The sequence below is a fragment of the Pristis pectinata genome, chromosome 27 (genome assembly GCF_009764475.1).
Source record: "Pristis pectinata isolate sPriPec2 chromosome 27, sPriPec2.1.pri, whole genome shotgun sequence".
NCBI classification, from domain to species: domain Eukaryota; kingdom Metazoa; phylum Chordata; class Chondrichthyes; order Rhinopristiformes; family Pristidae; genus Pristis; species Pristis pectinata.
Genome location: NC_067431.1, coordinates 23,945,357 through 23,961,098, shown reverse-complemented (window position 1 = coordinate 23,961,098; position 15,742 = coordinate 23,945,357). Strand labels below are relative to the sequence as shown.

At 40.2% G+C, this 15,742-nt stretch overlaps 1 protein-coding gene across 1 annotated transcript in view; it reads right to left on the bottom strand.

Moving 5' to 3' along the window:
• LOC127583600 (NF-kappa-B inhibitor delta-like) overlaps nt 1-15,742 on the bottom strand; it is a 93,606-nt gene that overhangs the window by 25,549 nt on the left and 52,315 nt on the right. The window contains exons 4-5 of the mRNA XM_052039722.1: nt 12,981-13,267; nt 6,369-6,640 (exon numbers count right to left, since the gene is read on the bottom strand). Coding sequence (XP_051895682.1) covers nt 6,369-6,640; nt 12,981-13,267 — 559 coding nt within the window. The remainder of the gene's footprint in view (nt 1-6,368; nt 6,641-12,980; nt 13,268-15,742) is intronic.

Here is a 15,742-nt window from a genome sequence, read left to right as displayed (position 1 = left end):
AAACATATAAGATCCTAAGGGGGCTTGATAGGATAAATGTTAAGATGTTTTCACTAGGGGGAGATTCTCGAATGAGGAGACATAATTACAAGATAAAGGGGCGGCTATTTAAATCTGAGGAATCACTGGAATTTCTTCTTTCAGAAGGTGGTGAATCTCTGGAAGTCTCTAGCCTGAAGGGTTGTAGAAGCTGAATCACTGGAACTATTTGGAAAGGAGTCAGATAAATATTTGAAATACTGAGGAATTGGTGGCTGTATAGAATTGGCACAGGAGAGGAGATCTTATTAAATGGTGGGCAATGCTTGAGAGAGCAGATGGCCTACTCTTGCTCCTATCTTCTTGTGTTCTTTTGTGTATTCTAACACAGAGCTTTTAATTTTAGATTATTATCATATTTCTGAGAATTGAGTTTGATCAATGTTGCCCTATTATCAATAAATTCTGTTGCTTCTTCTTATACTCAGCTTATCAGTGATCATTGTGGTACTTTTGATATTACCTTGACTTTTTATATCCATAACTTTTCCCTCAGCACAACCTTATTTTTAAATTGTAAGGTCTTTTCTACAACTCTAGGTACTGCTTTCCCAGAACATCCCTTCCTAACCCAATTTAAGTGAAGCCTGTGTCCAATCCTATTGCCAATCTAGATAAGCACATAGATAGGAGAGGTTTAGAGGGCTATGGACCAAACATGGGCAGATGGGACTAGCTCGCTGGGCATCACAGTCGGCATGGACCAGTTGGACCCTAGGACCTGTTTGGATGCTGTATGACTCTATGACTGTATGACAATGACCCATGAACTGAAACCTCTATCTGCCCATCACTCATTGAGCCATGTGTTCAACCTTCAGAACTTTTGAAACCAATGCATTTTATTGGTGGCTCAGGTATTAATCATTTGAGCATTATCCTTCAGGTTTTCCATTTTAGGAATGGCAGATTTCCTTTCCTGGAGGAGAATAGCAAACCAGATATACCTTTACAACAATATGGTAATTTCATGGTTACTCCACACCATCCTTTTATTCTGGAGTTACTTATTTACTTAAATTTAAATTCCCCAGCTGCTGTTCTTGCTACAGGTGAGTTCTGCAACTGCTACACCTCAGGTCTGCAAACTTATTGATATTGAGATGGATTAACTTTCCATAATCGTTTACTTTGATTTTCCTCTTCACTGAGCCAAAAATTCATGAGACTGAAGGAAAGCTGTGTGCAAATGTGTGTTTATTTTGGTCTCACTTTACATATTTCTCAAGATAACACACCATTTATTGGCTTTTACAGGTGGTCCACATGACCAAGGGTAATCTTACATGGAGCACAAACACATCTATAAATATTTCAAAAGGAATATATTATTTATGATCAGATAAATTAAAGCCATATTCTCGTTTGTTTGTGTTGCATTCCCAATTATTTAGAATCAGAGTGAGATCTCGCATTGTTCACCAAAAAATCCAGAGACCTGGAGTAATGATCCTCAGAGCCCCATAACAGCTGGGAAACTCAAATCCAGTTAAGTAAATTTGGAATATAAAAAAATTATTTAGCATGAATAATATCAGACATGGAGCTGTGTTGAAAGAGGAGTATCCATTAGTCTTTTAAGCCTGTTTGTGTGGCTGGTCTGTGATCTAATTCCCTATGTCCCTTAATTCCACAATGGTTTAATTTTTCCCTGCTGTTTAATCGAGAGTCCCTTTCATTACATCCACGTTGTTTGCTGCAACCACTTTCTACAGCATTACGCATTCTTCTGCTAAAGCTATCAATTTCAGAATTAGTAATGGAGTCAGTATCAATTGTCCTTAGAACTTCATTATAAGATCTGTTTGTTAAAGGGAACATGCCATCCTTATCTAGTCTGAATCTGGCTCCAGAGCATGCAACGTTATGTTCAACTCTTAAATGCCCTTTGACTTGCTCAGCAAGTTACTCAGTTAATGAAATTAGGTATGGGTAATAACTACTGTCCTTGCCAAAGCACTGTGGCCTCATCAACACCATTTGCAACTGTAAGAAAAGTTCCCCATTTTTAAACTCCAACACCTTTACAATAAAGGCCAATATGCCATTTGTCTTCTTAACAATTTGTTGGACCTGCCTGCTAACTTTTTGTGATTTACGCCCTAGAACATCTAGATCCCTGTGGACTTCACTCATTTGCAGTCCTTCTCCATTTAGATAATAACTCATCTTTTGATTCCTTTTAAACTTCCCCACATTAAACTCCAATGGCCTGGTTTTTGCCCAATCACTAAATCTATCTATATCCTGTTGCTGAGTGACAATGGCCTCATCACAATATGTCCTCCACCTAATTTTGTATCATCGCCAAACTTCGAAACCTAACGTTTCGTTCCCTCCTCCAGGTCTTAGTGCAAATAATAAACAAGAACTGATGCATGGGGTCCTCCACTGGTTACATCCCTCCAGCCTGAAAAGGACACATTTGGAGTAAATGCTTTTCTTTCTATCTGACAGCTAATGTTCAATCCATGCAAACACAATTCTTCCAATACCTTAGGCTCTTAATTTATGCACCAGCCCCTTATGTGGCTCCTTATCAAATGCCCTTTGGAAATCTAAATCCACTAAATCTACAGATTGCCCTTATAAACTCGCCCTGTCATATCTTGAAAGAGTTGGAGCCAATTTGACAGACATGATTCACCTTTTATAAATCAATGTTGGATAAGTTTGGTTACATCCAGCTTTTCTAAGCGATTGGTTATTTCCTCTTTGATTATTGACTCTAGCAACTACTGACACTACATAACATTGGCAACACATTATACAAGCAAATAAAGTTAATCTTATCTTAACTTCCACATTATTTCAGCGTATCCACCCTTGTTCCACCCATCTCTTTCCCCTACCTTCTCTGCTACCTAGACTAATGTATGTTTCTCTTTCTCAGGTATGATGAAGGGTCTGGACCTGAAATGTTAACTATTTCTCTTTCCACAAATGCAGTCTGACATGCTCAGTTTTCCCAGCATTTTCTGTTTCAATTTCAGATTTCCAGCATTTGCAGTTTTTTTTTGATTTTCAGAGGAAAAGAACACTTGCATTTTAAACAAAGGTTTAAGTTACATTAAGGCCACAGCACAGGAACAGACCATTTGGTCCACCTTATGCTTTCTCCATGCAAGTTTACCATAGAACCATAGAACAATACAGCACAATACAGGCCCTTCGGCCCACCATGTTGTGCCGACCTTCAAACCACTCCTAAGACTATCTAACCCCTTCCTCCCACATATTCCTCTATCTTAAATTCCTCCATATGCTTATCTAACGATCTCTTGAACTTGACCAATGTATCAGCCTCCACCACCACCCCAGGCAGCACATTCCATGCACCAACCACTCTCTGGGTGAAAAACCTCCCTCTGACGTCTCCCATGAACTCTCCCCCCCCCCCCCCAATTACCTTAAAGCCATGTCCTCTTGTATTGAGCATTGGTGCTCTGGGAAAGAGGCGCTGGCTGTCCACTCTATCTATTCCTCTTAATATTTTGTATACCTCTATCATGTCTCCCCTGATCCTTCTTCTCTCCAATGAGTAAAGACCTAGCTCCTTTAGTCTCTCCTCATAATCCATACTTTCTAATCCAGGCAGCATCCTGGTAAATCTCCTCTGCACCCTCTCCAATGCCTCCACATCCTTCTTGTAATGAGGCAAGCAGAACTGGACACAGTACTCCAAGTGTGGTCTAACCAGAGTTTTGTTACTCCAGTCCTTTTCTGTAACTTTCTCCAACTCCTTTTCCTCCCTGGTTTAGTCGAGATTCCCTCTCATTGCACCCACATTGTTTGCCACAACCTCTTTTTATGGTACAGTATTATGCATTTTTATCTACTTTTGGGTTAAAGAAGTCTAGCCTGAATTTGATTTATTGATGGCTGTAAGCTCATTATTGTTAAGTAACAGAAACTTTGGCACATCAGTATATTAACTTCCTCAGTGTAGGTTTCAGATCTTGGTTAAGGCGTCAGCTCAAAAAAGAGCAATCTAGAAATGGGGATATTGCCTTGGGAGGAGTCAGTCCTGGACCAAATTTTGATTGTGGTCCACCAGTACACTGCATCTTTGTGATATTGGCTGTGGATCCCCATTCCTTCCTGATTAGAGAGAAAAATGAAAGCTCAGAAATTTAAAAAAATCCTCAGATCTGTTAAAACAAAGGCCAGAGAAGGGAAAGCCACCTTTCCTTTGCACCTGTCTGAACATGTACCCTAATCTCAAGACTGCCATGAGCTTCTTCATAATGTAAAATATTAACTTCCCAAAGTATTAAGTCATGCAGTACATCATTGTGTTCACACTACTGATTACCTTGGAACAACTGGCAAAACAGAGAATATGACTTCAATCATAAACACATAAAATGTAATTGAAAGCAGATATATCACAGATGCATCAGCGGTGGGTGCATGGCATAGACTTGAAAAAGCCAATAAAGTGGAGACTTCTTAAGGTCAATTTCTCATTGCTTGCAACAACAGGTATTCTTAAGTACAGTGTCAGCTAATCTACCTCTGGGCTGTTTAAAATTCACCACATTGTGTCAAAAACCAAATGCACACACAGTTAGAACTTCAAGAAATGAGATACAATAATGGTATGTAGAGAAACATTTTCCTCCTTTAGTCCTATTACTTTAATGAGCATACAGCATTCAAAGATAAATCCTATTTACAGTTCCAAATCAAGTTAACCCTGGTAATTCAAACAGAAAACATAACAAATCATTGCTATTTTTATACCATTACAAAAAATATACAGCACAGAAAAAGGCCATTTAGCCCACCTGATCTCTGCTGGTGTTTATGCTCCATGTGAACCTCCCTAATCAAATATAGAACCTATTCTTTTCTCCCTCGTAATCTTTTCTATCTTCTCTTTATAAGCATGAAGAAGCCTAGAAATTCAATCAGGTAGGTAGCACTAAATAGCCTAGGTCATGTGTTCTACTTTGCTTTCTAAATTTGATTCCAACATAGTCAATAGAACTCAATTTTGAAAGCAGAATAGAACACTTAGCTGCTATTTCATGATAAATTTAATGGAGATGAGTTTGGATATTCAGTTGCTATGAAATCTAAACACTTTTCAATCTCCTCTTGTTGTGAGTGACTACCATGTGAAAGACAGTTTACATAATCTGGGATGGTGGTGTGCTGAGCAATGAAATGTGGATTGAATAACACTTTTATCAAGAAATATTTTTATCAAGATGGGGATTTGAAGCATATCTCACTTTTCATTTCATTCCAAAAATGGCTTGGTGGAATATTTCTGAAAACTTTAACAGAGAATTTGCTTTTCAAATAATCTCTAAAAGTGGTGCATGACTGAAGTTTTCTTGGAACAAGATACTGTTGTTGTATGGTTCTCAATTTCCAGGGAAGAATTGTTGCATGGGTTCAAGTGAGGACAACAAATAACAACTTATTCACTAATTTTCATGGGCCAAAGACTTCTCTATTTTGAAATTAAACTAGTGATTTTTAGTTATAAACTCTTAACATAATTGCATTTGATGCCTTAGAGATTTTTTAAAGTTTGGTTAAACAAATTCTGGCTGGAGTTTGGCAGGGGTTTAATCTGGAATAATACTTTATATTAAAAAGAAATTGCTAATATCTAAGTCATCCTATAAAGATCATCATTTGCTGCAACTAAGTGCATTACATGAATTCAAATCCTCCCACTATAAGAAATACAGAGGACAGTCAGTCTGAAACATGCAGTTTCCACTAAATCAAGACCAGTGACAATGGAAACGCACCTTTGGGGCATTTTAAAATTACTCTTTGTGCTGAATGTTAAATGTGAAGTGTTAGTAAGTGCTTTTCAATGCTAGTGACAGATTGTTGCATGTACAGCAGGAAACTCCTTAAAGCTGTTGTTTGGTAAAATATATCTGACAGACAATTATCAAACATGCAATATGTAGGTCTAGTTGCTGTTGACATACCAATGTTGATCATAGCTAATGGTATACAGCTGCTGGTTTTGCTTTAACTCTTAAGCAGCACCGTTGATCCAATTTCTAAATGAACAATCGTAAAATAGGAATTTAGGAATGTAGGGCTTATATTTAGTAGCAAACACCAAGAGGTCCATCTACCTAGTTTCAAATCGTTGCATTTAATCTAGTTATTGAAAATTATAATGTGAGAAGCAATGTGACAAGATCTCATGTTAGCAATAGGAGTTACGTGCCACAAACACTCTCTGATAGCCCCCTTTAAAGAGTAATACTGCTGTGGCTTTCTGTATTTTCACCTCACTCTTACTCATTCTAGACCTTTTTGTTTTCCACTGCTATTGTAAAGTAACATACGTGTCATTGTCTTCATCTTGCTGCAGCAGTTTCTCAATGGCCATGCTTGCAATGGTTCTCCTGGCATCCTCCAGCTCCAGAAGTCCTGGCTCAGAGATAGAAACGTTTAGAGGCACAAACTGGGATGGCAGAGACTGCAGGGAGTTTGTCTGACATGGTGCCCCTGATGTTGGTAGAGCTGAAAGGGCTTGGCTCCAAGAAGAATGATTGAGTGCTGGCTGCTGATCCGAAAGATCCATTTGTGGAATACCAGCCGGTGTTGGGGTCCTTGACTGTGGAGAAACAAAAGCTTTTATCAAATGATAGTTCCCTTCAAAACATAGCTATGTGTCACTGATAAATGTATTGATTATCCTCTGTTGGATTACTAGCCATGCTCCAATTGTCACTGGGTAGGTGACTGAAGATTCATCCCACTTCAGACGCAACCTGGCCTGTTGACTTAATGCAGTTCCAAGTCAGTGCTGTTGGGGGAGCTATTGATCAAATGAGGCTTTACACTGAGTCACTGCTTGCCTTCTTCAGAAGGCACAACAGATCTTGTGGTACCAATTCAGAGTAGCCATGTTCTCCCTTCTCACTACCACCTGCCCCCACCCAACCCCCGCACCCCCAGTTCCTCAAAAATGTTTTACCCTCAATCAATGTCCCTAATAGCCAGATAATCTGACCTTTTAACTTATTGCTCATTGTTGGACCTTGCTGTGTATAAACAAGTTACTGCCATTCCTACGTTACAACTGTGTCTACATTTCAGAGGCTCATCAGTGGATGTAAAACTCGTTAGACGTCCTGAGACTGTGATCGATGCTAAATAAATGAAAGTCCTTTTCTAAAATACCTGCACTTACTTGCATTAATATCTTTATATTTGTAAAATTAGTAAAGCGTAGACATTAATCCTTTGTCATGTTTGTGCTAAATGGGCAGCATTGTGGTGTGTATGCATTATAAATTGGTTCTGAAATCTATGGAATTACAGAAATTTGTGGAACATGAGGTAATTGGCCCATCATGTCCATACTGGTTGGAAAGGAGGTAATCCCACTTTCTCCCTCTGGCCTGGACTAGATCAGCCATGATCATATTGATTGATGGGACAGGCTTGAGGGGCCAGGTGGCCTATTCCTACTCCTACCTTGTGTGTATAAGTCCATTGGTTACAGCACATCAATCTGCATCAAATTACTTATGAAATGCAGTGAGGGTTCCTTCCTAAAATAGGCTGTCAGTTCCAGATACTCAATTGTGAGAACGGAAAAGGTTTTTCTCAACTCCTCGAGAAAACTTTTACCAAGTACCTTTAAACTATCCCCCTTAATTATTCACTCCTCTGCTACGGCAAATTTCTCCTTCCTATTTGCTCTACTTACCCCATAATTTTACAACTCCCTTCAGTCAACTCCATTCTAAAGAAAAGAATCCCAACTAGCAACACACAAAATGCTGGAGGAACTCAGTGGGTCAGGCAGCATCTATGGAGGGCAATGGACAGTTGGTGTTTCAGGTTGAGATCCTTCATCTGGACTGGATGAAAGAGGGGAGATTGCAAGTATAAAGAGCTGGAGGGAAGGGGTGCAGCAAGAGCTGGCAGGTGATAGGTGGATCCAGGTGATGAGGGAAGGGGGCAGAGTGGGAATGATCTTCTCCCTCTTCTGGCCCCCTCACCAGGATCCACCTATCACCTGCCAGCTCTTGCTCCACCCCTTCCTTCTACTTTTTTATACTAGCAACCTCCCCTCTTTCTTTCCAGTCCAGATGAAGGGTCTCGACCCGAAAGGTCGACTGTCCTGACCTGCTGAATTCCTTCAGCATTTTGTGTGTTGCTCCAGATTACAGCATCTGCAGTCTCTTGTGTCTCCAGTCCCAACTGGCAATCTGTTTGAAGATCAATAAAACCTAAATCACAGCACCATAATTTGCGAGCATCTGCAACTCGAAAGATAATTGAATGACACAAATTTGGACCTTACTGAGGCAGACTCCATCTCCTTGTCTGTTGTATATTGCAGTGACATACATCAATGAAATAGCAATATCAGCTACCTTATCATTTTTGAACACTCGGAAAAATCTAGCCTTATATTTTTTTTCCAAAGCTTATCCACAAAATCAAGAGCCTTAACTCTTGTTCTAAAGCAGTTCAAAAGTTCAGTTTCCTTATTTGCACTCAGCTGAGGTTCACAGGAACAGGAATTGATCTGGTTGGATCTGTCTTTGGTTGTTAAGCTTGAGAACTCCCTGCTAAATATTGGCATTTCCCTTTATGCCTTTAGAGTACTCCTTAAAACTACCTCTCTTTACAATTCTGCCCCAACATTTTCCAATGTGGCTTGGTTTAACATGTTGGGACGTTTTATTAGGTTAAAGGTGGATAAAAAGTACACGTTGACATTATTTTCAGCTGAGCTGCAAAAACACTGAGGGAGTATTAACCCAGCAAATTTTTAATCAGCGTTTCAATGTGCTGATTAAATCTATGGGATCAGCCTCACTTTATCTAACAGTTAATCAGTCCCAGCTTTCTCCTTCTGACACTTTTATCACTGTAATGTGATAAGAATATAAGAAATAGGAGCAGGAGTCGGTCATCTGGCCCATCAAGCCTGCTCTGTCATTCAATTCGATCATGGCTGATCTGGCTGTGGACTCAGATCCACCTACCTGCCTTTTCCCCATAACCCTTAATTCCCTTACTATGCAAAAGTCTATCTAACTCTTGTCTTAAGTATATTTAATGAGGTAGCCTCTACTGCTTCCCTGGGCAGAGAATTCCACAGATTCACTACTCTCTGGGAAAAGCAGTTTCTCCTCTCCTCCATCCTAAATCTACTCCCCCGAATCTTGAGGCCATGTCCCCTAGTTCTAGTCTCACCTACCAGTAGAAGCAACCTTCCTGCCTCTATCTTATCTATCCCTTTCATAATTTCATATGTTTCTATAAGATCCCCTCTCATTCTTCTGAATTCCAGCGAGTATAGTCCCAGGTGACTAAATCTCTCCTCATAGGCTAAACCCCCTCATCTCCGGAATCAACCTGGTGAACGTCCTCTGCACTTTTTCTTACTTTTTGTTCTGCATGACATTTACTCAGGATCTAAGCACCCCCCCCCCCCCCCCCCCCGCCCCTCCGCCTTTAGTTTTCAGTATCCTGGATCACACAGCATGGTGTAGACGATGCTATGGACGAAAGGAGTGCACGACCACTTGCCTACTCCTATTGTCTGGGAGACCATGACGACAAATTGTTGGCCAACGACTTATCCAACTTACTCTTGTACGTATTAACACACTCAGTGCCTGGTGACCTTCCTGTCAGCTCATTCCATGAATCATCCACTGCTGCATTAAGTAATTAAAGTATGAATGTTTATCACTATAACATCGTTCCTGAGCAAACTCTTTGTCAATATTCAAATGCTCCTCTAAACCCATTTCATTACTCATAGGTATTCCCCTCTCCTCTCTAATTCTAACTCCTGGTTCAGTTACATTTTTTCTTGTGACATAGAAAGAAACCATTCAGCCCATCAAGTCTACGTTGGTTCTCAGTGTACAGAAGTCCTGCTGGGATCGGACCATTGTTCCCTGCAAAACCAAAGTGACTTCCTCTGCTTAAACAGATCCTGTTTGCTGTGCTTACTGCTGTGAGATGCCTTAACAGTGCTTCTGATCCCATCTGCTTGTTGCTTCATATTCAGTAGAACAATAGCCCTTGGCTTAGATTGCTGCTGTTTGTTATTCTTTCCTAGGACTTTGCATTTTACAGCTCATTTGATTTCTACACACTTTATCAGTATGTTCCTGCTTCAAGACACCAAAGTGTGGAATTCTCTTCATAGATCTCTCTACCTCTCTTTCCTCTCTTTTGACATTTCATTAGAACTTACCTTTAGGCCAATCACCTTGCTATCTCCTTTTGACCTTTGGTTTCAAATTAAAATTGATAACTCGAGTGAAGTACCTTGAAGGTATAAGTCTGTTATCTTTATTTGCAGATCCAGCCTACTCTGACAATTTTTTTCTCTCTGCTTGCTAGTCATTTATCTACATTGGAAATAACAATTGTAACAACAATAGATTTTGGAATCATAGGTTCAAAGTTCACCATTTTGAATTGTGTTTTTAGAAATCATTTTCCTTATCTGTTAAGAAAATATTTTCACCTAATAATTTGCTTATGCCTTCAAGTCAATATTTAGTATTAAAATTCCATGCTTTTTGCAAATGGGATCTCCCTAGTTATGTATAACTTGTGCTGACCCAGAGCACGCTTTTAACAGGAAGTCTGACCAGGTGAAAATAAGGAGTCAAGTTGAAGTTTTCACTTTCTGTCTCCTAAATACAAAGCTGGATAAACGTGTCACTAAGTCTGAATGGCCGCAGTACTCCAATTAACATTAGTTCTTTAAAAGTTACATATAGAACCCAGAGAATAAAGGATATCAAGAATATGATCAATATTTCAAAACGTTGTAGTGGTATTAAACTCTTGTTCAGTGTCAGTAGAAAAATGTGGAAAAATGTGCCATTTATACATTGTAAGATTCCATAAACAACAGAGGTGAATGATAATAATCTACTTTTGATGGTGTTGGTTAAATGAGGGATATTGATCAGGACCTTTCAGCATGGATAGAAAGGAGAATGTGACGATGACACACTGTGAATAACCATAAGACCATAAGAGTTAGGCCATTTGGCCCATCGCGTCTGCTCTACCATTCAATTGTGGCTGATGTTTTTTCAACCCCATCCTCCCGCCTTCTCCTCATAACCATTAACCCCTTTACCAATCAAGAATCTATCAATCTCTGCCTTAAATACACCCAATGACTTGGCCTCCGCAGCCGTCTGTGACAATGATTCCACAGATTCACCACCCTCTGGCTGAAGAAATTCCTCCTCATCTCAGTTCTAAAGGGACGTCCCTTTATGTGAGGGTGTGTCCTCAGATCCTATCCTCTCCTACTTATGGAAACATCTTCTTCACATCCACTCTATCCAGGCCTTTTAATATTCGGTACGTTGCAATGAGATCCCCCTTCATCCTTCTGAACTCCACTGAGTACAGGCCCAGAGCCATCAAATGCTCCTCATACATGAAGCAGACATGACGGGGAGTAGGCCTCTGAGACCCTGCAGCCAGGCTGATCCGATGTAGCCTCAGTTCCATTTTCCCACTAGTCCTCAGTAACCTTTCACCATTTTGATTATCAATATTCCATATGAGTAAGAGGCAAAGTTCTTTGGTGATCCAGAGTAGTTTGTTTGCCATAAAGATGAGCATTCATTCTGAAAAACTGCCCAGGTTTATCTCATATCAAGCAGGTTGCCAGGACAAGAAAGTGATTGGAGGACACAGTGAAGGAAGATGCGTAATGTCAAGAATGTCACAAGAATCCACCAGTTGCTCCTCTTAAACTGAATCTGATTTGGTGCAGGAGGCCCCACCTATTACAGTCTATTGTTGATACTCCAGCACAAACTGAGCTGCATCATTCACAAAAGTGACAGGTGAACTTTATAAAGTAACACACAAGATGCTGGAGGAATTCAGTGGGTCAGCCAGCATCTATGGAGGGAAATGGACAGTCGATGTCTCGAGTCGAGACTGTTCATTTCCAGCATCTTGTGTATTGCTCCAGATTCCAACACCTGCAGTCTCTTATGTCTCTAAACATTATGAAGTGTTTGGTACATAGTTTTGTTGTATTGTTATACTATTTTTGACCATGTTTTGTGTATGTTTCATACATACTCAAGGGGAAGACGTCATCCTTTAAAAGGCATAGTTGCCTTAAGAAATGTTGTGATCGTATTATCACTTCCCTCTAGGGGTTGGATGATGTCACAAAAATAAAAGTGGCTCCACACACAGATGCACAAGGTGAACTGAATGGACTGTGAGAAGTTTTACTCCATGTTCACTCCGACAGAGTGGAGCTGTTATGACTGTAGCCCTATTAGTGACCCGCCTAAGAGAATGCATGATCCAGCTCAATTGACCTATTCCTGTTCTCCTGCTCCTGAGGCTGACAAATGGTCATCTTAGTGCAGGGAATCAGATCTGCAACTTGCAGCAATAGAATTGCTTTCCTAAATGAGCTCGGGCAGAGGTTTACTGTGAGAGGGTGGAGGTTTAGTGGAGATCCAAGGGGAAGTTTTCTCACACAGAGGATGGTTGGAGTCGGGAACACACTACCTGAAGAGGTGGTGGAGACAAGTACTCTCACAACATTTAAGTATCTAGACGAGTAATTGCCAAAGCGTAGAAGGTTATAGACCAAATGTAGGTAAATGGGATTAATGCAGATCCGTAAAACAGGTGGCGTAGACATGGTGGGGTAAAGGGCCTGTTTCTGTGCTATACGACTCTATGTAAGTTATGTATAATTTACGTTAACTTAAGTTTATGTTAACTCACGTTTGTCATGTTTGTAATGTCCTGTGCTGCTGCTGTAAAAAGCTAATTTTCATGGCACTTATACCTTGTGTATGTATGCCTATGACAATAAACTTGAATGGACTCTGACTTTGGCAAGGCATCAAAAGTGTATCCCATTTGTTCTACCCTTGTGTGAGCACATGAAAATCCCAAGCATGTCCTACCTGGCAATTCACTCCAAAGTTGCTCAGCAATGGCTGCGAACTGTAAGACATCACTGAGGGGGGCCCCACCATTGCATAGCTGGGACAGGCAGGCTGCATGCACATATCTTGCATGTAGGATGAGTTTACGGCATCGTGCGAGGTGTAATTGGGGCAAGGAGACCACTGTGGTATCGGCTGTAGGTTAGCAGAAGACGGCTGAGGCAGCCATGTAGTGTGAAAGGTTCCCTCTTCAGCATGTTGCACTGATGATGAAGCAACATCTGCCTCATGGAACACAGGATGTCCTAAAGTTAGATAAAATTAGCAAGAAATTTAAAAACACATTAATTCTCAGCATTGATCAGAATTGAACAGTGGTGACAATAAACTTTCCGCATATTACGGATTCTGTTTGGTAAAATTCTATACCATAATTACTATAGGGCTGAAACTGCTCAAAAGCCATTAAAAGCAAACAATTCATAATAAAAATTTGGAAATATCCAGCAAGTGAAACAGTATCTCTGGAGAGTGAAAGACAGATTATATTTCAGGTCAATAACCTTCCATCAGAACTGGAAAAGTTAAAGGTAAACCATCTTTTATGGAGCAAAGAAAGGGGGGGGGGGGGAGACGGAAAGATTAAAAACCAAGATGTGGTGATGGGGAAGAATAAAGGAGGGGTCGTTCACAGACCTCCCTGTTTCTTGTCTCCCTCGTTCTCTGCAGCATAAAACTTGTTTCCTCCCTAACTTCTGCCAACTTGGATGAAAGGTCAATGTGATGCTAACTTTCACCATAGTTCCTGCCTGACATGTTGAGTATTTCTTGCAATTTATGTTCTCCAATTTCTGGCTTCAGGGGAGGGTGATGAACTGGAGCAATCAGTGCTGGGATCACACTCTTTCTTTTGATGTGCATTGATGACTTGAATATCATAAAATTTAAAATATCTGCAAATGACGCCAAGCTTGGAGGGGTGTTAAGCAGGTGAAGCAAACCATAATATTCTGCAATTGATAGACTGGGAAATTGGACAGACAAGTGACAGATGAAATTTAACATAGAGAAGTGTAAAGTGATACGTGTTGGCAGAAGAGCGTGCAAAGAAAACATGGGTTAGATGCCACAGTTTTGAAGTGTGGGCAGGAGTAGAGGGCTCTGAGTCTACAGGTGCATAAGCCTTTGTAAGTGGCAGAGCATATTAAGAGAGTGATTAGTAAAACAAATGGGATTCCAAGCATTATAAATAGAGGCACAGAGTACAAAAGGAGGGAGATTACATTTGATCTTTATAAAATACTAGTTATGCCAGAACTGAAGTATTGCATTCAATTCTGGTGAACACACTTTAGAAAGAATATAAAAGCTCTGCAGAAGGGATTGACTAGAATAGTTCCAGAAATATTGGATTTTAGTTACAAGGTTAGACGCAAGAATCTGAGCTAATTCTCTTTGGAACAAAAATGGTTGAGAAGAGACTTGATGTAGGTGTTCAAGGTTTAGACCAGGTAAGTGAGGATAAATTGTTCCATTGGCAGAAAGCTTAAAGATCAGGGACACAAAGTGATGGGGAAAAGTCACGGGATGGGGAGGGTGGGTAAGAGAGTAGAGTTTTTTTTAATGCAGAGATTGGTTATGAACTGTAATTCACTGCACGTAAGGGTGGTTGAAACAGTCAATCAGGGATTTTAAAAGAAAATTGGTTTTGGACTTGGAGACTGTGGGGAAACAGCCTGGGAATAGACTGTTCTGCAAAGAACTGGCCTGAAAACAATGGGCTGAATGGCTTCCTTCTACATCATAATGATTCTGCGATTTTATTGTATAAATGTTGGATTCCAATGCTGCAACATGCATTCCTCAGTTAAAAATGGTTCTTCCAGCTATTTGTATTAATTTTAATCTCCAGCTTTGTAAATCAGATTTTTTATATTTGTTAGTTCACGGGATGGAGAAGTTGCTGCTCAGCCAAGCCACTGGTCGGTCCACAGAGCAAATTCTCATCCCTGAAGGATATCCATCAACCAGTTGGGTTTTAATGACAATCTTACAGTTTCACAGTCACCATTACTAATACTAGTTTTTCTTTCATTCCAAAAAAATATTTAATTACTGCCATGACAGGATTGACCATATGTCTCAGGATCAATACACAAGGCCTCTGAATATTTAATCACTATACTAACTTACCCCTGTGCAGACTATGGACTGGGTATGTTTCTGTTGGAGACAGTATGCATAATCCCTTATAAAGGCCACAGTGATGGGCATGCCATGCATTAAGATATTTTTATTACATTTAATGAAAGCTTAAGCATGTAAAAAGCATCGACGAGCCTGATGACGGCTCAGTCTCTAGTTTTGAAGTGGAATCTATTTTCCTCATTAGTTTTAGTAACAATACAGTTCAAGTGTTGGTATCCAGCTTTAAATACAGAGCAACGTGGCAGCATATGAACTGATAACTGCTGATACCTCACATGCCATATTATATATTCTACCTGACCTGAAGCCACCTGATCACACCAGAGAAGTGAAATAAGGAAACAAGCTAATTTTGGGGTTAAAATTCCATGGAATTCTTCTCTAGCTCCTCCCCCCCGCGCCCCCCCCCCCCCCAGATTATTAAAACTAGCCCAGGGGACCACCCTGACACCAATAATGCTTTCCTATTGTAAAAGTCGCTCTTATTAAAAAAAGAGCTTCTTATGAAGTTAGAATCTTATTATTTCTCCCTTGAGTCTCCTGTGACACCTCCATGCTGTGTCATCTGCGTG